The sequence below is a fragment of the Gekko japonicus genome, unplaced genomic scaffold (assembly GCF_001447785.1).
Source record: "Gekko japonicus isolate JY-2015 unplaced genomic scaffold, Gekko_japonicus_V1.1 scaffold2157, whole genome shotgun sequence".
Classification (NCBI taxonomy): Eukaryota; Metazoa; Chordata; class Lepidosauria; order Squamata; family Gekkonidae; genus Gekko; species Gekko japonicus.
The window spans coordinates 12,939-33,767 of record NW_015171569.1 but is presented as its reverse complement, the minus strand read 5'-3'; the positions used below and the strand labels follow the sequence as shown (position 1 = coordinate 33,767).

At 46.1% G+C, this 20,829-nt stretch overlaps 1 protein-coding gene across 3 annotated transcripts in view; it reads left to right on the top strand.

Moving 5' to 3' along the window:
- GIPC1 (GIPC PDZ domain containing family member 1) overlaps window positions 1–17,502 on the top strand; it is a 43,236-nt gene extending 25,734 nt beyond the window's left edge. For all 3 annotated transcript variants that reach the window (XM_015419789.1, XM_015419791.1, XM_015419790.1), the window contains exons 5-7: window positions 13,977–14,089; window positions 15,483–15,564; window positions 15,838–17,502. In XM_015419789.1, the coding sequence (XP_015275275.1) occupies window positions 13,977–14,089; window positions 15,483–15,564; window positions 15,838–15,989 (347 nt within the window). In that variant the 3' untranslated portion in view covers window positions 15,990–17,502. The remainder of the gene's footprint in view (window positions 1–13,976; window positions 14,090–15,482; window positions 15,565–15,837) is intronic.
- The last annotated feature ends 3,327 nt before the right edge of the window (window positions 17,503–20,829 follow it).

The window sequence follows — 20,829 nt, the reverse complement described above, 5'->3', positions numbered from 1 at the left end:
GGAAAACTTTGAAGAAAGAGACCTAAATAAAGCATTGCTGTTTTAAAAGGACAGACGAAAGGCAAGGATCTCTTCCCCCCCCAGTTTATGAAGAAAAACCCAACCAGCTACAAATGATAGTAAGAAAATTGCCTTTTAAGACCTCCCTCTCTCTTCTCATCCAAACAACTGAAAATTCCTCCATTGTTTCCAAGGCAGGAAGTTAGGAGGCCAACTTGCTCAACAATCACGTTGTTGAAATAAAGCTCTGGATGTACATTTGTAATCCAGGTCTCCACTTGGAAGATCATTCAAGCAGCCTCTCGAGAGGGACTGATTGGCCAGCTTCCAGAAGTATCCCTCTGTCCTAAATCCTCACAGTTATGGATAACAGCAATCCTAAGTGCCGTCTTATGCAGAGTTAGTCCAGTCTGCGCCAAAAAAATGAAGCGGAAAAAGAGAAATACTGGATGAGAATAACTCTTGTTTACTGAACAATCACAACCTCATCCTTAGCCAGTCCTATTTCAAAGAATTGCCAGTCCTTGCAGAACAGTGTCCAGACGTTGACTCTCGGTTCTCTTCTGTGCACTAGCCTGGCAGCACCGCTTGCTATAGACCCAATTGCTGAATGCATCCTGGCAAAGGGCTTGATCACACATGCATGGTTTTCACTAGATGACTGTGGTGTCATGTGATGGCTGACAGGTGTGAACAAGCCACTGCAGATGTTACCACTGTCAGAAGTAATTGTTACCTAATAATAGCCAAGGGTCCCCAGTGCATGTGGATACTTATTTCCGCAAATTGGGGGCACATGGAGGCTCAACAGAAATTCCTGCACACTTGAGGCATTACTTAGGTGTGCAGAAAAATCTGATACGTTTAAAAAAATATACGGGGATACTTAAATCCCCCCAAAACTGAAACTGTTCTTGTGCATGCGTGGAGAATGGACTTGCTGTTTGGAACTGTGGCAGAGCTTGTTGTTGGCAGCTGCAAGGGAGCCAGGGGAGCCTTGGCGGGTGGGCAGCTGGGATCCAAGCAGGGCTCACTGCTGTTGCTGCGGAGGGGGAGAAGCCGCAGCGGGCGAGCAGCTGGGAGCCATGCAGGGCTCGCCGCCGTTGCTGCTGGCCGGGGGGGGGAAGCATGGGTGGGCAGGCAGCTGGGAGCCACGCAGGGCTTGCTGCCGTTGCTGTTGGGGGGGGGGAACCTGGGCGGGCAGCTGGGACCCAGGCAGGGCTTGCCGCCGTTGCTGCTGGGCTCACCCGTGGCCGCCTCCTCCTCCTGCTTTGTGGGCCGTGGGGCATACTCCCCCCCCCACAAGTATCGCAGGTCCCACTTCTTCTTGTTACCTAATGTGATCTCCAGTCAAATTCCTTGAAATGAGTTCACACACACAGTTGTGAATCAAGGGAGATGCATAATGTGTGTGTGTGATCCTAAGCCATTGGGGAAGAAGCAAATTATGAATCATCTAGAAATGTACAGTACAATAAAGCTTCTGATAGGATGACTTCAAAACATTTCACAAAGCATGTGCAAGCTCAGTATTTGGCATAGAAAGCTCTGATTGGACTCACCAAGGACCACAATAACTTTGATTCCTGCAAGCCAACTCTTCCAGTGTAGCCACTTAGTTCAGCTTTCATTCTAGAATATGGATCCAGCAAATTATCATTGGAAAGCATTGACAGATGAGGGTCTGGCCACATTCCCTGCCAGCAGTTCTTGCTGACCCCAGTAAAGTTGATTTTGGGAGATGCAGGACCAATGTAGACAGCCGCCTGGTTCATGGAATGAAGAAGGAGCAGGGAGCAAAAACACCTTCCTCTTCTGCAAATTCAGCTGTACTAATGGAAGATTTTTTTTTCTTCAAAAAGAAGAGGGGCAATTTTGACATGTTTCCCCTTAATGCAGCTGCTGACCCACATGGCTGTGGAGTGTGCATTTGGATCGACCCAAGCTGAAAATATACTTGAAAAATACCTTATCGGTATTTTTCAGGTATATTTTGGCATTCCAAACAAAACAAAAAATCCCGAGAAAATCCCACATATATTTGGGATTTACTGGTAGATCCGAAAAGAGCAAGAGGCGGGGGGGGGGCTTCTGCAGTCCCTTTAAACTTTAAAGAGGCTGCAGAAGACAGCCCCCACCGGCTCCGCTTGGGGCTGGCTGGCTTCTCCTGCAGCCGTGGCTGGGGCTGGCTCCGTTTAAACTGAGTTGCAGAAGTCAGGGTGGGACAGCGGGAGCTGAGAGCTCCGCGCTGCCTCGTCTGGGGCTGGCTCCTCTTGCAGCTCATTGTAAATCGACCTGCAAGAGAAGTCATCCAAAGATCGGCCGGGGTGGGGGGAGCTGAGAGCTCCGTGCTGCCTCAGCTGGGGATGGCTTCTCTTGCATCCTGGTCTAAACTGGTTTGCAAGGGAAGTCAGTCCAGGATCAGCCGTGCTTCCCGTGGGCACAACTTCTGGTGTGCAATTTTTCATTGTTGTTTTTTTTTTAATCTCCTCGGGTCTATTGGATCCGAAAAAATTCAGGATTTCTGAAAAATCCTGGATCCAAATGCTGCACTGGTGTAGGGAGACGGGGGTTTTCAGGAAACCTGATATTTTTTTCCTGGTTCAATATACCCGAACCGAAAAGGGGGAAGGGGATTGCACCCCCCTAGCTGTGTCCATGCAGACCCCACAGCTCCAGCAGTCAGGTTTTCAGGGTTGGAAGGGGCTGCTGATGGAGAACGGAATGCGGTAAAAATCCATGCTCCTTCCGCAGGTAGATCATTGAATCTATCTCTACATGTGTTCAGATCATGACCCAACACTGATCTAACAGGCTTGATTTATGGACTGGTCTGAACAACCACTTGCAAACCGAGATACCATATGGCTTCCTTATATACAAGGTAACAGGAGAAAAATTATGTGAATCTATCCCACAAGTAAGTTGCAACAATAATTTGCTTTTTTTAAAAAATACAATTTTATTTTATAACCAACCGACAAAAAAACAACAAACATAAACAAACATAGATACAAAAAAGGGGGGGTATTAGTCTATCTCTTTAGATTTTATGTTAGATTTCCTATACAACTCTTGTTAAAAAGTCAGGTTTTACACCTTATACAGTTGAATATATCTTTTGCACTTATTATTGTGAATGTTATAAGTGTTCTTATTATCCTCTGGTTCAGTTAACAGTTTTATTTCCTGTATTCTTCAATCCAGCTGTAAAATCTTGAACATGTATTTTCAAAGGTTTCCTCCTCTTGTCCTCTCAACAATAAAGTTAATTTATCCATCTCAGCAGTTTCAAGTACTTTATTATTTCTTCTTTCGAAGGTACCTCCTTTCTTCTCCAGTACTTGGCATACAGTATTCTAGCAGTTGTAACAACATGTACAATAAGATAAGAATCCTGTTTTTTACAATTTTCTGGGAGTATATTCAATAAGAACAATTCTGGTATTTATTTATTTATTCATTCGTTCATTCATTCTGGCTCAGGGCGGCTTACATAAAACCAGCAGGAACATTTACATTTAAATTTATATATTTATTTATTTATACTTTCTATTTGTACCCCGCTCACTCCCGAAGGGCTCTGAGCGGCTTACACGGTGCATGGTGCAGATACCTATGCAGAAACCCTAACTATGGCCACAGTACATCTGGGGTGGGGGAAGCCCTACCATGTACCCTCCCGGCTCCGATCGTTCGTTTGTCCGGCGAGTGGGCAACTTCTTCCAGTTTTTCTCCGGTGTGTCCTCCGCGGCCTCCGCTGTTCTTTCGGCTCTCTGGCGACTCCTCTCGGGGGCTGTTGGTTATGGGCCCTGGTGCGCAGCCGCGGTGGGCGTCACAACATCCTTACGGTTCCGGACGTCCTCCTGCTGGCCACGTCATCAGCCGCCGAGCCAACCGCCTCCCTGGGATGTCGCTGCCTCTCTTCATTTCCTCCGTGCTGACCGCCGCCATGTCGCCGCCGCCGCCTCTCGATTCCTCGCTCGGCTGGAGCCCAATTTCGAGGGAGGGGTACCCCCCTGTCCTCCTATGGACAGGTACCCATTTACCTAATTGCCCCGAGGGGCTTTCGGACTGCTGGGTTGGCAGGAGCTAGGGCAAGGGTCGGGAGCTCACCCCGACCACAGTGGTATTCGAACTGCTCGAGATGACTATTTTTACAGGCATTTAACATTTAAAACAATATTAAAACAGATTACAATTCCATAGTAAGTGCTAATGTGCTGTTATAGAATTCATGATGGCTACCATTGACTCTCTCTCTTCCCATGGCTGACTCACAGGCCTTCTATAGATGTCTTTCAGGTGCCTTTCCGATGGCTGGCACAGGCTGTTAATATAAATTCCAGGGCAGCAGGGCTTCTTATCCTAGTTGTTAAAAGGTGGCGGAGGCTCCAAAGGACTGGCGGAAGAGCTCCGTTTTACAGGCCCTGTGGAACTGTAATAGGTTCCGCAGTGCCCTGATCTCCTCTGGGAGCTCATTCCACCGGGATGGAGCCGCCACCGAGAAAGCCCACGCCCTAGTTGACACCAGCCTGGCCTCCTTAAGACTCGGGAGGGCCAGTCGGTTCTGGGCCCCTGAACGCAGTGCTGTCTGGGGTAGATGTGAGGAAAGGCGGTCCCTTAGGTATATAGATTCCTAACCATAAAGGGCTTTAAAGGTAAGAACCAGCACTTTGAAACGAATTCGGTATGCTATTGGCAGCCAGTGCAATGCCTTAAGCACAGGCTGGATGTGCTCCCAGATTAGGAGTCCCATCAACAGCCTGGCTGCAGCATTTTGCACCAGCTGCAGCTTCCAAATTTGAGACAAGGGCAGCCCCATGTAGAGAGCATTACAGTAGTCCAATCTCATGGTGACCATTGCATGGATCACTGTTGCCAGGTCGTTGCATTTGAGGAAGGAAACCAACTGCTTGATCAGCCGGAGATGATAAAAGGCTGCCTTGGCAGTGGCTGCTACCTGGGCCTCCATTGTTAAGGAGGTGTCCAGGAACACTCCTAAACTCCTAACCTCCGGCGCTGGCACCAACGGTGCCCCATCAAAGGTTGGGAGTGGGATCCCTGGCGTCGGACTGCCCCGACTCAGGCAAACTGTCATGGGTGCTGAGGAAGGGCCGTTGCCAGCTCCAGATGAACCCACAGCTGTTCCCTCTCAAGCTGCAGAGATCGGCAATTTGCCATCACTGCTCGCACTGACACCTGGCTCAGAAACAGCTGACAAGGAGCAGCCACAGATGGAAAGCACTCCCGACTCACCCCCAAGAGTTGCTCTCTTATGAGACCGACTCCGGCAGGACTTAGCAGCAAGAAGACGCTCAGCTCGGCTGTGAAGCAGACGAGCTGTCAGTCCTAAATATTAACAGACATTTGGCTGCCGGTGCCGCAGCGCTAATTGGAAACAGCAGCAGAAGGCTATTTAGCTTCAGGCTCTAAGCTGGCTCTGTTGTGGAAGCAAACTCGTCATTACTCCATGACGCCTTGCCACTCTCCACCTCCTGGTTCCAAGACCTCGTTCCTGCTACCTACCTCTGGCTTCTGACACTGGCTTGATTGACCCTGCTCCTGGTTTGTGACTTGGACTGTTGCTCTTGGCTTCTGCTAACTTCCTCTGGCTTTTGACCTGGCTTGAACGACCTTGCTTCTGGCTTGCACTCTGGACTTTCACTCTCGGTTCCTGCTTCACCCTTTTTGGCTCCAGACCCTGGACTGAACTCGGACTTTCCTCTGCCTGCACTCCAGACCTTGACACAAAGGACCTCCATCTTCATTGGATTCAGTTTCAGTTGGCTCAGCCTAAGCCAACCAGCCACAGCTTGTAGTGTCTGGTCTAGATCTTCTGGTTTGGAGCCGGACTGACAGCCCAACAACAGATAGAGCTGGGTGTCATCCACATGCTGTTGACATCCCAGCCCATGCCTCCATACAATCTGGGCAAGGGGGCACATGTAGATGTTAAGAAGCATTGGGGACAACACTGCCCCTTGAGGCACTCCACAATCCAGTGGGTGCCTCTGGGATAGTTGATCCCTCAGCGCCACCCTTTGTCCCCGACTCTGGAGAAAGGAGGCAAGCCACTGCAAGGCCAGCCCCTGGACCCCAGGGTTGGTGAGGTGGTGGACCAGTAGCTGATGGTCGACTGTGTCGAACGCTGCTGACAAAACAACAGCACCGCCAATCCACCCCAATCCAGATGCCTTCGGAGGTCATCCGTGAGAGCAACCAATGCCGTCTCTGTCCCATGACCCAGGCAAAAGCCGGACTGGAAGGGATCTAAGATGGAAGTGTCATCCAAGAAACTCTGCCACTGTACAACCACAGCCCTCTCTATTATCTTGCCCAAATAGGGCAAGTTGGAGACCAGCCAGTAGTTCGCCAATTCGACTGGGTCCAAAGATGGTCTTTTCAAGAGAGAGCGAACCACTGCCTCCTTGAGAGCCCCAGGGGACCACCCCTCCAGAAGGGACTGGTTAACAATCTCCCGTAGGGCCCCTTGAAACCCCTCGTGGCCAGCTTTAATCAGCCATGAAGGGCACGGATCAAGGGAGGAAGTGGTAGGGTGCACAGCTAGGATCTTCCTCTAGGCTGAGTGGGCTGAAATGATCCATAACCAGACTAGAAGATGTGCATGGGGCCTCGAGTTCACTCACTGTATCAACTGTGGCAGGGCGGTCATGGCGGAGCGACAAGACTTTGTCTGTAGAATAGCTCACAAAAGCCTTGCAGCCAATGTCCAATTCCCTAACATTTGATTTGCCATATGGCAAGGTAGTAATCGATCAAATCGTTCTAAATAATTGGGCTGGGCGTGAGCTTGCAGATGCCGCCGTGGCCATGTAATGTTCTCTCTCAGTGGCTTTGATTGCCATCTCATAGGATCTCATAAATGTTCTATAAGATGTTCTTGTAATTTCATCACAAGTCCGCAGCCACTGTCTTTCTAACCATCTTAGCCCCCGCTTCATCAGCCGCAACTCCTGGGTAAACCATGGAGCGAGTCTAGAGCGAGGGCGCAGAGGGCATCGGGAAGCAATCTCGTCGATGGCTGTCGAGAGTCGGCTATGCCAATCTTCTACCAGCTCATCTAATGAGCCGCCAGGGGTCCATTTGACTCCTCAGGTGAGCCAAAATAGGCTCGCCGCCCAAGCACAGTTGGGGTGATACATTAAGACGGGCCTTCATGGCAAGGTGGTCTGACCATGGTACTGCCAAAGCAGTAATCCGGTCCATTGTGACCCCCGCAGAGAAGATCAAATTAAGCGTGTGCCCAGCCCAGTTAGTGGGAGTTGTTACAAATTGAGAGAGTCCCAGTGCTGCCATGGATGACACCAGGTCCGCTGCCTGAGTAGAGGCCGCATCATCAGCATGGACATTGAAATCACCCAGGATTGATAGACCTGGCGTTACACAACACCAATGTCGGAGGGGGAGTCAATCCTCTTAGCCCCACTGCATACTATCTTCGGGATGGGATGCAGGCTGGAAGGGGGCCGAGCTACTCTATTTCTCCGTCCCCTTCCCTTAACTCCATGCCTGGACCCACCGCTGTACTTTCCCCTCCCCAGGAGCACTGGTATCACTAACCCGGTCATAATCTCAACTGCTGGTCTTCGCCAGCTATAGCCAGCCATGGGCCTCAGACTAACTAACTTGAATCCAACCCAGATTAGTCTTTCAGCAGCAACTGCCAGGAACTCCACACTTGGATTGTCCACACAATTTGCATGCCCTCCCAATTAATCCAGTGGCCTCTAATTGCCTATCTAACCCCCCCTTTTTTCTTTTTTTTTTAAAAAAGAATTTACCCTTACCCATCCCTAATCAATTAGCCAGTAATTCAAAGTTAATTTAGTAGGCAAATGCACTCTTTGGCATATTTAGATCCACAACTAGATAACCTCTTATTAATTATATAAGTAACTTTAAACTACCAATTCCGTTAACTAATAAATTCATCAATTACAGGGCAGTTAATAATCAATATGTTCAGACCATATTTAATTGGAAAATAACAACCCAAATCAATTTATCATTCTATTCCCTAAGCCAGTCAACTAAATCTGAACCTAAACATTCCCTATGGTCAGTTCATCCACATCTGCTGCCAATTGTCAATCTGTCAATAGAAGTCCAACTCCGGGCAATTGGACTCCATCAGTCTGATGGTCCTCCTTGACTGACTTCATTTATAGCTGCCAAGCCTGGGCTCCAGCATCAGTATCATGCCAATGTCCACATCTATCTGGCTCTCCAGGGCTATCCAAATCGGTGTACTAGAGTCCTGTGGGTCCACCAGGCTCCCGAGCCCCCGCTTCTCTGCTGTTTCTGCCACTGTTGCCCCAGATGGAAAGTCCAAGAAGGAGGGGCACCGCTCAGGTCGCACTGCAAGCTGTTGTCCCCCTGACTCAGGCTCAGCCGGGGGAGCACCACAGAGGGCAGAGACCTTCCCCGGGCTCCCCAGTCTCCACCCAAACACCTGGAGTATGAAGATTATATTACTTTTAAACATTTTTTGCAATATTTCATGTATCCACACCCAAAAATTTTTAGTTTTCTCACAAGTCCACCACATATGGAAGAAAGAGCCAACATTCTTTTGACATTTCCAACAATCATTTGACATATTGGAGTAAATTTTTGACAATTTATCTCGGGTAATATACCATCTATAAAATATTTTATAAATATTTTCTTTATAGGAGGCTGCTTTAATAATTTTTATATTTTCTTCCAAACTTTTGGCCATTGGTCTAAATCAATATTATGTCCCAAATTTTGTGCCCATTTAACCATAGAACATTTAACCACTTTATCTTGAGTTTTATTTTCTAGCATTAAAGCATACAGTTTCTTAATAAGCTTTTCATCAGTATTGATCAATATCTTATCTATCTCTGTTAATTTTTCATAAAAACCTATTGGCTTGTCTTTGACATATCTTGAATCTAATTGTACTCTTTCCGACCAACTCAAATCAATATTTTGTTGTTTAAGATTCTCTATTGATTTTAATTGGTTTTTATTATCCAGTATGTCTTCATATCTCCACAATAGTTTTTAAAAAATAATAAATTAGGGTCAATAAAGGCTTCAGGTGGAGAGACCCATTTTGGTATCTCAGTATTAAAAAGTCTTTTTATTTCTTCCCATACTTTCAATAAAGATCTTCTAAGAATGTGTTGTTTAAAATACTTATGTGTATTATCTCTACCATACCACAAGAATGCATGCCAGCCCAATAATAAGTCATGTGCCTCTAACTTCAGTAGTCTTGTATTTTCCAGTAAGACCATTCTCTCACTTGTCAATGAAGATGCCTTACAAGATGCAAAAGAAAGAGCAGGATTTGCTCTACCAGATTGGTTTTTATATTATAATCTGGTAGAGCAAATCCTGCTCTTTCTTTTGCATCTTGTAAGGCTTTGAGTTTTATTCTTTATTTCTTATTTTGCCATATAAATTGTATCATCCAGTTCTTTAAAATATTGTTTATTTTGAAGAATTGGAATTGTTTGGAATAAAAAAATCAGTCCTGGTAAAATATTCATTTTTATAGTGGCTATTCTTCCCATTGAAGATATTTGTATCTTTCCAATTCTCCAGGTCTTTCTTAATTTCTGAAAAAAGTTTCATATAGTTATCCTTTAATAAAGAACTGCATCTATTTGTCAAATTTATTCCAAGATATTTCACCTTCTTCTGAACTTCAAAACCTGAGACTTCTTGTAACGGTTGGGTTTGTTTTTTAGTCGTATTCTTAGTTAAAAGTTTTGTTTTATGGAAATTAATTTTCAATCCAGCCACTTGACCATATTCTTGCAGCGTTTTTAAAAGTTGCATAATAGAATCCAATGGATTTTCTAGGATAAATACTAAATCATCTGCAAATGCTTGTAATGTATATTCTTCTCCTCTAATTTTCAGGCCTTGGATCTGTATATCTTCTCTGATCATGTTATTCAATGTTTCAAGTACAAAAATAAACAGTAATGGGGAAAGTGGACGGCCTTGTCTAGTTCCTTTTTGTACCTCAATATTTTGTGATAAATCTCCATTAACTAGAATCTTTGCTTGTTGTTTAGTGTAAATTGCTTTAATCATTGTATAGAACTCTTCCCCACAATGCAAGGTTAATACCTGTTCTAACATGAAGTTCCAGCTGACATTGTCAAATGCTTTTTCTGCATATAGGAAAATCAAAGCCATCTGTTTCTCTGGGTGGGCTTCAAAATAGTCAATTACATTTAATATACCGTAGTTCTTACATTATTTCTGAGTTGTCTTTTTGGTAAGAAGCCTGCTTGATCTTGATGAATTGTTTGTATCTTGCTGCCAAAATAGAAGCATATATTTTATAATCCACATTTAATAATGAAATTGGTCTGTAGTTTTTAATTTCTCTTTCATCCATACTTTATTTATGTATCAAAGTAATTAGGGCTTCATTCCATGTCTCTGGTATTTTACCGTCAATTATTATGTTTTGTATGACACATTTTAAAGGCATTATTCATTGATCTTCAAAAACTTGGTAAAATTCTTCCGGCAGACCGTCAGGACCTGGTGTCTTTCCTTTCTTCTGTTTGTTTAGTGCTTCTGTCAATTCAGAGAAGGTAATTGGGTCATTTAAGATTTTCCTTTGTTCTTCTGTAAAAAATGTTAGGCTTATGTTTTTTAAAGAAATCTTTAGCCTCTTCTTGGGTGGCTTCTCTTTTCTGGTATAGCTTCTCATAAAAGGTTTCAATAATCTTTTTCAGATCTCTAGGATTGTTTTTCTCTTCTTCTTTTTCATCTCTCAATATTTTAATATGTCCTTTTCTCTTTCTTTCTGTAGCCTATATGCTAACCATCTAGTTGGTTTATTCGCATTTTCAAAATAATTTTGTTTTGCATAGGTTATCTTCTTGGCTATTTCTTGTGTTAACAAACAATTCATTTGATGTTGCAATCGCTTTATTTTTATTCTTGTGTGTTCAGTTGAAGAGTCTTGTTTCAACTTATCTTCCTCTTTTTTAATTTGTTCAGTTTGGGTAAATTTTTGTTTCCTAATATATGCATCTTCTCTGATTATACAGCCTCTGGCATATGCCTTAAATGCATCCCATACCACTGTGATGGAAATATCTGGTTGAATGTTTTGTTTAAAAAACATTTGAAATTCTTTTTAAATATCTTCTACCAATTTTAAGTTCTTCAAAAGAAAAGTATTCAAAGCCCATCTATTTTTCTTTGGTGTATCTTGTAGTGTGAGAAGTAGAGGATTATAATCTGCAAAAATTGCTGGTAATATCTCTGCTTCCAATAGGTCATTTGCTTTGATGTATAGTAGTGATTATAACTGTGTTATACTTGTAATAATATTTATGAATAATGTTAGATGCTACATAAGCAATGACTTGGCATGGTCATCCAAACACTCTGCGAAGCTAGCATCTTGTGTCCAATGAGCCTTAGAAACTGTGAAACGGGCAACATCTTTCCCATAGAAACTCTGCTTATGTGACCATAGCACATTGTTAGAGCATGTGCTTTGCATGCAGAAGGGTTTGGTGCATGAAATATTCAGATAAAAATAGATCTGGTAGCAGGATCTCTCTGTGGTTGACACCCTGGAAGCCTGATATCAGTGTGAGTAGACTGTGGTGAGCTAGCTGGTCTAGTGGTCTGACTTGTTAATCAAGTAGTTTCATATGTATATATACATTCAACATAATGCCTTATGAACAAAAACTTTGACCGTCTGAAGTAGCAATGGCTGAAAGAAAGAATCGAGTGCATTCTGAAGAACACCCTGCGTCTAGTGTCGTCTCTACTGCTACTTTTAAGTGCTAAAGCTAATCTAGCTGGATTAGGAAGGGATCCCTCTGCTTACAGACTCCCCAGAGGTCAGAAACTGTTTAAAAAGCAGCATGACGTGAGCCGCTGTGAAGGAAAAATCTAAATGTACCACAAGACAGACTATTGCAGTAGGGTGTAGAAAGACTCTGTCAGCCAACCAGCTTTTTGGAAAGCTGTGTACCCAGGGAAGGTGGGCCTTTGTCCTATGTAAATTGCAGAACTGGTGCAAGAGTGAGGCAATTAGGATGTCCTGGGCAATAATTTCCCCACGTTGCATTCTGATTACAGGGAGGTGAGCAAAGAAAACTTCCTCAGGCTCCTTCAGATTAGTGATGCAGAGAAAATACTGAGCCAGTTTGGTGTAGTGGTTAGGAGCGTGGACTCTAATCTGGAGAAACTGGGTTTGATTCCCCACTCCTCCAAATGCAGCTGCTGGTGTGACTTTGGGTCAGTTACAAGTTCTTTCAGAGCTGTTCTCTCAAGAGCAGTCTCGAAAGAGCTCTATCAGCCCCACCTACCTCACAGGGTTTCTGTTATGGAGAGGGGAAGAGAAAGGAGATTCTAAGCCGCTCTGAGACTCCTTTGGGTAGTGAAAGGGGATCCTAGATCCTAAAAGTGGATGCAAGAAGTCTGCATGCCAAGGTGTGTATGTGTTGGACCTCCTCCCCTTGCACTGTTCCTTTCCATATCTCTTCATATAAAGCAAAGGGGAAACCGTGCATTTGCGTTTGGAGCGTATTCATCTCCCCATGATGAGTATCAGCAATGATAGCTGGAAGTGTGAACAAATATGCTCAAGCTGCTTGTGCAAACTCTTTTATTGTTAAAAACAACAACAAAACATTGGTGTTTCACCTGTCTCATCAGAGCTCTTGAGGCCCTATCCTGCTTTTTGACAAAAAAAACCAGTTTGGTGTAGTGGTTAAGTGCGCGGACTCTAATCTGGGAGAACTGGGTTTGATTCCCCACTCCTCCACTTGCACCTGGCTGGATGGCCTTGGGCAAGCCATAGCTCTGATAAGAGCTGTCCTTGAAAAAGAGCAGTTTCTGTCAAGAGCTCTCTCAGCCCCACCTACCTTACAGGGTGTCTGTTGTGGGGAGGGGAAGGGGTTTGTAAGCCGCTCTGAGACACCTTTGGGTAGTGAAGGGCAGGATATAAATCCAATCTCTTCTTCTTCTCTTCTTCTTACGAATGCTTGTCTTGCTGAAGCAAGTGACTCTGACTAATGGAAATGGGGTCTTGTTTGGATAGAGGTTATCTCTTTTCTTTTCCTCTTAAGTCTTCTCCCCTTACCCACAACCCTACTACTGTTTTTGACCTCTAAATTCTTTTTGGTGCTGACTTGGCTGGCTTCTTCCCAGACCACTCTCTCCTCCTGCTTATGGAAGGAAAGAGTTTCTAATTCTGGCCAATAGCTGACTTTCTGCTGTGGGGGCTTTTGCCCCTTCTCCCCCCCTCCCTCTCCACACACACACAATTCCTGGGAACTTTACAGATTGCAGAAGCTTTGACCCCTTTGTAGGCCATAGTTCTCATTTTGGATCAGCAGCAGCTGCTCTTCCAGTTAGCACAGGGGAAACACTGCTAAATACTATCTTTCCTCTCCCCGGGGGCTGTGATCAGGAGTGTAGCTGGAATTAAAAATGCTCCAAGAGCCACATAGACACAGAAGTATCAACACAGTCAGTATGCTGTCTAGAGATACTACTTTGTCTTTCCCTCCCACTGGAACTATTCCCTGAACATTGCTAGCAAGATTTCTCTTCTGCTCTTTAGCTCTTCTCCTTTAATGGGCATGCGGTAGGATGTCTTGTACTCCTTACCCTGAATATCATCCCCGATTCTGCTGCTGTCCCACTACCTCCATGTGCACGTGCGCTCTGAAAGTGCCTCCCCCAATTCTCTTCTTCAGACCTTCATTATTAAAATCCAGAGTGTCTGTGTTTGCCAGTTAGTGGTGCTGCATGGGAGTGGGGTAGCGGGGTAATAATACCTAAAACTGGCACCTGCGCATTGTTACGAGAGCGGTAGTTGTGGAGGGCTAACATAGGAGAGCTTGGCTACTTCCTAAGCAAGGGGCTACCACTGTGTGTGTTGAACAAGAATTCACTAGATCCTTTTTCTTGCTCTCTTCCAGACATGATCAGTCAGAGGGCTGCAGGAGCCAAACGCAGTGGGAGCACTCCGCTTGGCACAGGAAGGGGCACTCTGCGGCTTCGGGCCAAGGGACCAGCCACTGTCGAGGAACAGGTGCGTGCCTAACCTGAATCCAGCAGCAATGCCCATGCAGGGAAAATAAGCAGCCACACAAGCAACTTGTAGTTCCGTCTCGTTCCAAGAATGCATCAACTCTCTCTCAGGCCTTCCCATGATTTGGTCCAAGTGTAATGGCAAAGCATGACTTGTGTTATGCGAAAGAGCCCGGAACAAGCCTCAGATGAGCAATGCTCCCTCCTCTTCCACCTCCCATTTCTTCCTGATTTGTGACAGACTAATGTTTGCTGTTTAATTCAAGAATTGAGGTCCTCTGAATCTGTCCCACTAGTAGTGGCAACTTCCTCCAGCTCAACAGAGGGGTCTTCTGCTAGAGAGAGGCTCTGCTGCTACCAGAATAGTTTTGTAGGGTCCAGCCCTGTAGCTTGTATTTTGCCTTGTAAACAAGAATTGTAAACCACGGAGGAGGAGGTACACAGGCCTGAGTCTTGTTGATGTAGCACCAAACCACAGTGTGTTGTTCAGTCGCACAGTCGAGTCTGACTCTTTGCGACCCTGTGGACCACATCACACCAGGCCCTCCTTCGTCCTCCGGAGTTTGCCCAGCTTCATGTTCATTGCATCAATAACACCGTCAACATCTTTTGCTGTCCCCTTCTTCTTTGACCTTCAATCTTTCCCAGCATCAGGGTCTTCTCCAGTGAGTGCTCCCTTCTCATTTGGTGGCCAAAGTATTGGAGCTTCATCTTCAGTATCTGGCCTTCCAGGGAACAGTCAGGGTTGATTTCTTTTAGGATTGACTGATTTGATCTTCTTGCAGTCCAGGGGACTCTCAGGAGTCTTCTCCAGCACCATAGTTCAAAAGAATCTATTCTTCGGCGCTTGGCCTTCCTTATGGTCCAGCTCTCACAGCCATACATGACTACTGGGAATACCATGGCTTTGGCCATACAGACTTTTGTTGGCAGGGTGATATCTCTACTTTTATTATGCTGTCAAGGTTTGCCATCGCTTTCCTCCCAAGGAGCAGGCGTCTTTTAATTTCATGACTGCAGTCACTGTCTGCAGTGGTGTTGGATCCCAGGAACGTGAAGTCTGTCACTGCTTCCACGACTTCTACTTCTATTTGCCAAAGAGCGATGGGGCCGGATGCCAGGATCTGTGTAGGTCCGGATCAAGGCACCAATTTTGAAGAGTCCTGTGTGGCTCTCAGCTTACCAGTCCTGGGTTTTCTCCATTTTGTTCATCTCCAATCATATTGCAACCATGTTCCCCTCTGTTAACACAGATAAGCTATTATCACAGATGGTCTTGTCTGTTCGTGGGCATAGCCAGGTTAGCAGGTGGGAGGGGGTTAAGTTTTCAGCTTCCCTTCAGCTTTCTTTCACTACCACATCTACAACAGTAGTTGTCCTCTTCCTCTTCACAGCCATCTGCATTCGAAGAGAAAGCCATTGAGAAGGTTGATGATCTTCTGGAAAGTTACATGGGCATCCGTGACACAGAGCTGGGTAAGGTCCTTCTCTTCCTTTTGCCAGTCTGAATAGTAAACAGTTTTTAAAAAGTGAAATGTTTAAGAGAGTTGGGATGATTAATCAGCAGCATCCCAATGTGCTGTAGCCTGTCCCCAGCGTGTATGCCTGAGGAATGGGAAGGATGAGGAGCCTCTCACAAAGCAAATGCGAGGTCCTTCCTCCCTCTTTATCCTCAGGCTGGGTTTTGTTCAGGCTCCTGGTTGCTAGAATTGAGACTGACCTCTTTCTTTCCTCCCTCTCCCGGCATAGCTGCTACCATGGTGGAGCTGGGCAAGGACAAGCAGAATCCTGACGAATTTGCTGAGGCACTGGACGAGCAGCTGGGTGACTTCGCCTTCCCAGACGAGTTTGTCTTTGATGTCTGGGGAGCCATTGGGGATGCCAAGGTTGGGCGCTACTAGGACTCTGCATTCTGTTGGACCCTGCGGGCAGGACCATTGGGCAGGCCCACTGGTGGGCCTGGCACAACACTGTGCCCTCCCCTTGATGCTGGGCCACCCGTTTCCTCTCTGTAGGGCTGGGCCAGGGCTACAGGGGCCATAGAGCAATAAGTAACCTGCATCGGTGACAGGAGTGTAATGTGAAGTGGGACAAGAACAACTTGTTGCTGCTGCTTCCCACCGCCCGGAGCATAGAGACTCCTCCCTCGGATGAGTGTAGTCTTCCAGGAGGACATCTTGGCAGTTTCCTTGTCTGATTTAAGCACTGTTCTGTGGGCCCTATTTTGGCCCGTGCTGGTTCCCAAGCCTATCCTTGTCTGAGAGAGAAGATAACAAGATGCTGAATCCAAACCTGAGAGGGTTGACACATTGGCCTTGGCATCCTGACACACCTGGGGAGTCCCACAGGCACTGGCAGTGGAGATGGGCCGGTCAGGGGCGGGCCATGTTAGCTGTTTGCAACCCCAAATGCTCCTAACTGCACATATCTGTTGTAAGCAGATCAAGGCCTAAGAGGGGACACGCTGTCTTTTTCTTTCTTTCCTGGAATTAGCATCCTCTCTGCCTTGACTCCATTTTGGTACGAGATACATGTTGGCATGTCCTTTCTCCGGCAGTAGGCTTATTCCACAAAGGCAGTCACGTTCACTCTGTTGCATGTGTACATGAACACTCACGGCCTTTTTAGAGAGTGCCCCACTTGGTTAGTGTCCTTTGGCTCCCTGCAGCTGGCTTGTAGGCCTTAAGACAGGGTAGACATTCTGTGGTTCTCTTCCAAGTTAAAGCAGCACCGTATTATAAAGTAAAGAAGCTGGAGAAGAGGAGGGGGATGCACTTGCCTGTCTTGTTTTCTATAGATGCCCTCCCATTGTGCAAAAAGGGAAAAAAAACCTGTGGGACCGGGCACCAGTTCTGCCCCAGAGGTCCAAGGTTATTCTCCTTAAGGTGCTTCTTATCAGCACTTGAAGGCCCTCCCATGACCAGCAGCAGGGTCCCTTCACTGTTCTCAGTTTGGGCATGCCCTTGTCAATATCTGTCTCGACTAATCTGTTCATTTTTATCATACTGACCTACCTCCCAGAGTGGCCCAGTTAGTGTCTGCAAAGCTCTCTGTATTAAATTATTTATCTCTCAGTGCCCTACACTCCCAACATGTTGATCCTCTGGCTAGTGTTACATCCAGGCCTATAGTTTGGGCTGTGTCTGGTTGTCTCAGGAGCTGAGAAGGTCCCCTTGAACTACACCTCACAACCCCAGTTCACCTACTGTATCTTTAAAACTCTAACCCTAGATAGGATATGGAGCCTTGTTGCCCTCTGGACCACACCTCAAGTTCCAGAGAGGGCAAGACCTCTACCAAGCCCTGCCTACCTGTGTCCTGGCACTGAAAGTTTCTTGGGTGGACTAGGCACCATGTTCTCCTTGGGCATATTTTTGTATTCTATGTGTAAAGCATCTTTAAGATAAAATATATTGACACTAGTAAGCTCTCTGTGTTTGTGTGTATGTTAAGAGTGTGAGGAATGGCATTCTGCTATTAAGCCTTCTCCGGCCCTCTGACTGCACTGAAAACTTGCAGATGCGGCGAGGAAAAGGCTGCTGAAGATGGGAGCTTGTGGGGCTGGATCAGTATGCGTAGTGGGGCAGAGATGGGTAAACAAGATTATTCCTAGGCTGCTTCTGAGGGGTGAGGAGAAGGAGGTGCAGCACAAGTGTGTTATAGTCTGTCTGAAAGAGGCAGACAGAAGATCCCACAGTAGACTGCCTTGACCAGTGCCCAAGGTAAAATTGCTGCAGTCTGCATGGTCACAGCATGTGGTGGTTCATCTGGAGCCTGCGCCTGAGTGAGACTGCCTGCCATCTATTAGTTCTTGGACATAACACTTTAGGTTTCAATTCTGTCAGAGCTGCAAATTATGTATCGAATGCATATGGGGTGAGGCTCTAGGACTGCAGGGCTTATGCAGTTCCTAACCACATCCCCCCCCCAAATAAATACTTCTGCATCTTACTATGCAGAACAGTCTGAAGATAAATAGGTTGGCTCTTCTGCCAAGTGCTGGCTTGTAAAAAGGGCCCTGTACATGAAGTAGAACCAGATGCTACACTGTGTGGAGTTTTTATGGGCGTTCTGGGCTTCTGCAGCTGCTGCTGAACTGACCTGAGTCAGATGCACAGGTTATACAAAAGGATGTGTGTAATTGGAAGGAAGTAGATCTGCCCCCTTCCCGGGCTCATTCTAACTTTTGCCTAGTGGTTTAAAAAAAAAAAAGATGGCAGGGAAAACAGCAGAGAGGTTTCAAGAGATCTTTTCTTTTGGAGTTTGCAACAGTGCTTGGAATAGCCATTATTATTGTCCCACAGCCCCCGGGGCTCGGCCTCTAATCACTGCCATTCCGTTCTTCAGTGGAGATTGTGAAGAAGATGGGCTTGGAGCTTTGTGTTTCAAGCAATAGAAGGAACATTTAATTGAAGTGCCTCAATTGTGTCCCCAATTAGCAACAAGCAGGAACAAACACACCTTCTTGCCAATCGAGCTGGGCCAGGAAATGGGATCGCTTCCCCCCCCCCTCCCCCGGAAGTAAGTAGCAGAACAATGGGGGGGGGAACCAGCTTGCATGTCTCTTCAGGATGTACCAGATGATTTGCCAGACTACCATTCTAACCTGAGATGCAGTAGACGGCTGGGGCAATTGAACTGTTTTTCATACATCCCTTTCATTAAGCAATTAATAGAGGGTTCCAAAACACATGTAGCTAAAGCTTTTACCTGTCTTCCTCTCAACTGCAATCCTGCCCCCCTGTCTTTCGGCAGAAATACCCTGGAGAGTGTCAGGTTCCCAGTCAAATCACTCTCCACACACACTTTCTTTAGTGAATGTTTTATTTAGAGATTTGAGATGCTATGGGTTCAGACTCTTTGTCAGGACTGAGGTGCAAAGGCGGGAAAGTCACGTATAATCGCAACCTCAAACTTCTATTCATACCCTTCAGCAATACTACAAAGACCATGAAAGATATACGGTCAACAACTAGCCAGACACAGACTCTACTTCAAGGACACTTCCTGTGTGAAAGATGTCTTTGAGGCCCCATGGAAGAGTTACCGAAGCTAGCCTCCCTAAAGTACTACAGGCACTCACTCCCCCCCCCCCCAGGAACGCAATGGCAGGCGAGGGCAAGCGATAAGGGTACAGGAATAACAAATGGTTGGGTTCAGGGAGCAAGTGGGATACAGAAAGCATAAATGCACTGGGTAGAAAGGCAACAGGTACAGTTGGTCAAACGCCCGAGTCTGACAGAGAGCCTCCTCCTAGAGCTGATCTTGTCCTATCTGTGTGTGATGTACCGTGCAGCCTTCCCTTTATTTACCTTTGGACCTGCAGCTGTTTCTGCCTCACAAAGAGCTCAGTGAAGTACGTGTTAGGATGTCTGTTGGAGGAGACTGTGCTCTGTTCTTGTCACCCTGCCCTGATAAGCAGCTACTTCTCAGTGTGAGGTGAGGATTCCCTGCAGAAATGTCTACCCCGGCTCAGAGCCAGATGTCATCACACAAGGGAAAATGGCCTTGGTCCAATGTCCCAGTTAACTCTCTCTCTGTCCTCATTACTATGTCCTTGCCCATTACTACGTCCTTGCTCTACCTTTTCTAATATTTGACCTGGTGCTCTCAGAGTTGAGGCTTGCTGAGCACTCCTGTTTCATTAGTGCAGGAGGGAGTACTTATCCTCTGAGTAGAAGTATTAAAGGCAATGGGACTTCTGCTTATACAAACCCTCTCGCAAGATCCCTGCTTAGAGAGAACAAAGGTCCATCTGATGCTCTTTTTCCAAATTGTGGCTAGCCAATGGCCTCAGGAAGCTCGAGCAACAGTCCTTCCCTGTTCTACGACCCCAACATCTGGATTTTAGAAACGTATCCTCTCTGGACAGAGGTCACGCTTAGCTGTAGTGGCTAACAGCCATTAAGTTTTCTGAACTGTTTTTAAAGCCCTCTCGGCTAGCAGCCAGAACCACATGTTGTGGTAATGAGTTCCAGAAGTTAATTATGTATTGTGTGAATAAGTATTTTTCTGTTGTTTATTCTCAACCTATTGTTTTTACCGGGGGGGGGGGCTGCCAACAACCTGGCTGTGGTGCCTCCCCCCCCCCAAGAATCTCTCTAGGCCTCCCTCTTCATACCAACCAGACCCAATCTAAACATGAAAACAAATCACATTACCTGTCCAATTCTTTGGGTCCCCAAGGTGATCAAAGCCCCTGGAATTTTGCCCCATCCAGTCTTTTCCTTTTGGCAGAGGCTATGTTTGTGTGTTTTGCAGGTCGCAACTGTACGGTTCCAACAGCCATAATCCAACCAGCACTTTCAAGCATTATTACACATATGTGTATTTGGGGAGGAATCACTTTTCACAGCAACTCAAATTTGCTGTTTGTGAGCTGGGGTGGGGAAACGTTTTCCCTGCATTCAAAACATTCACTTCAGAGACATTGTTTGGATTGTGCCTGGCAACTGAATCAGCCTGTGTGTTCTGAGCACAAAACTGGGTTCTCAGTTGGATAAGCCTTATGAGCTAGTCAGATAGAGCACATCATAATTCAGTCCGTAATGAGGACTAACATGACACATCCTCTAGCAATGGAACCCTTTCCCCCCATTCCAGTTGCATTAAGCAGTCAGCCCACAGCAGTCCTGTCACCGGCAGCTTCTTTCTGCCCAGGTCTAATTAGTGCCCGCATTTGCCTATCATCACCCCCACCCTGGTACTTTAACAAAAGGCTCCTTCCCCTTACTCCCCAAC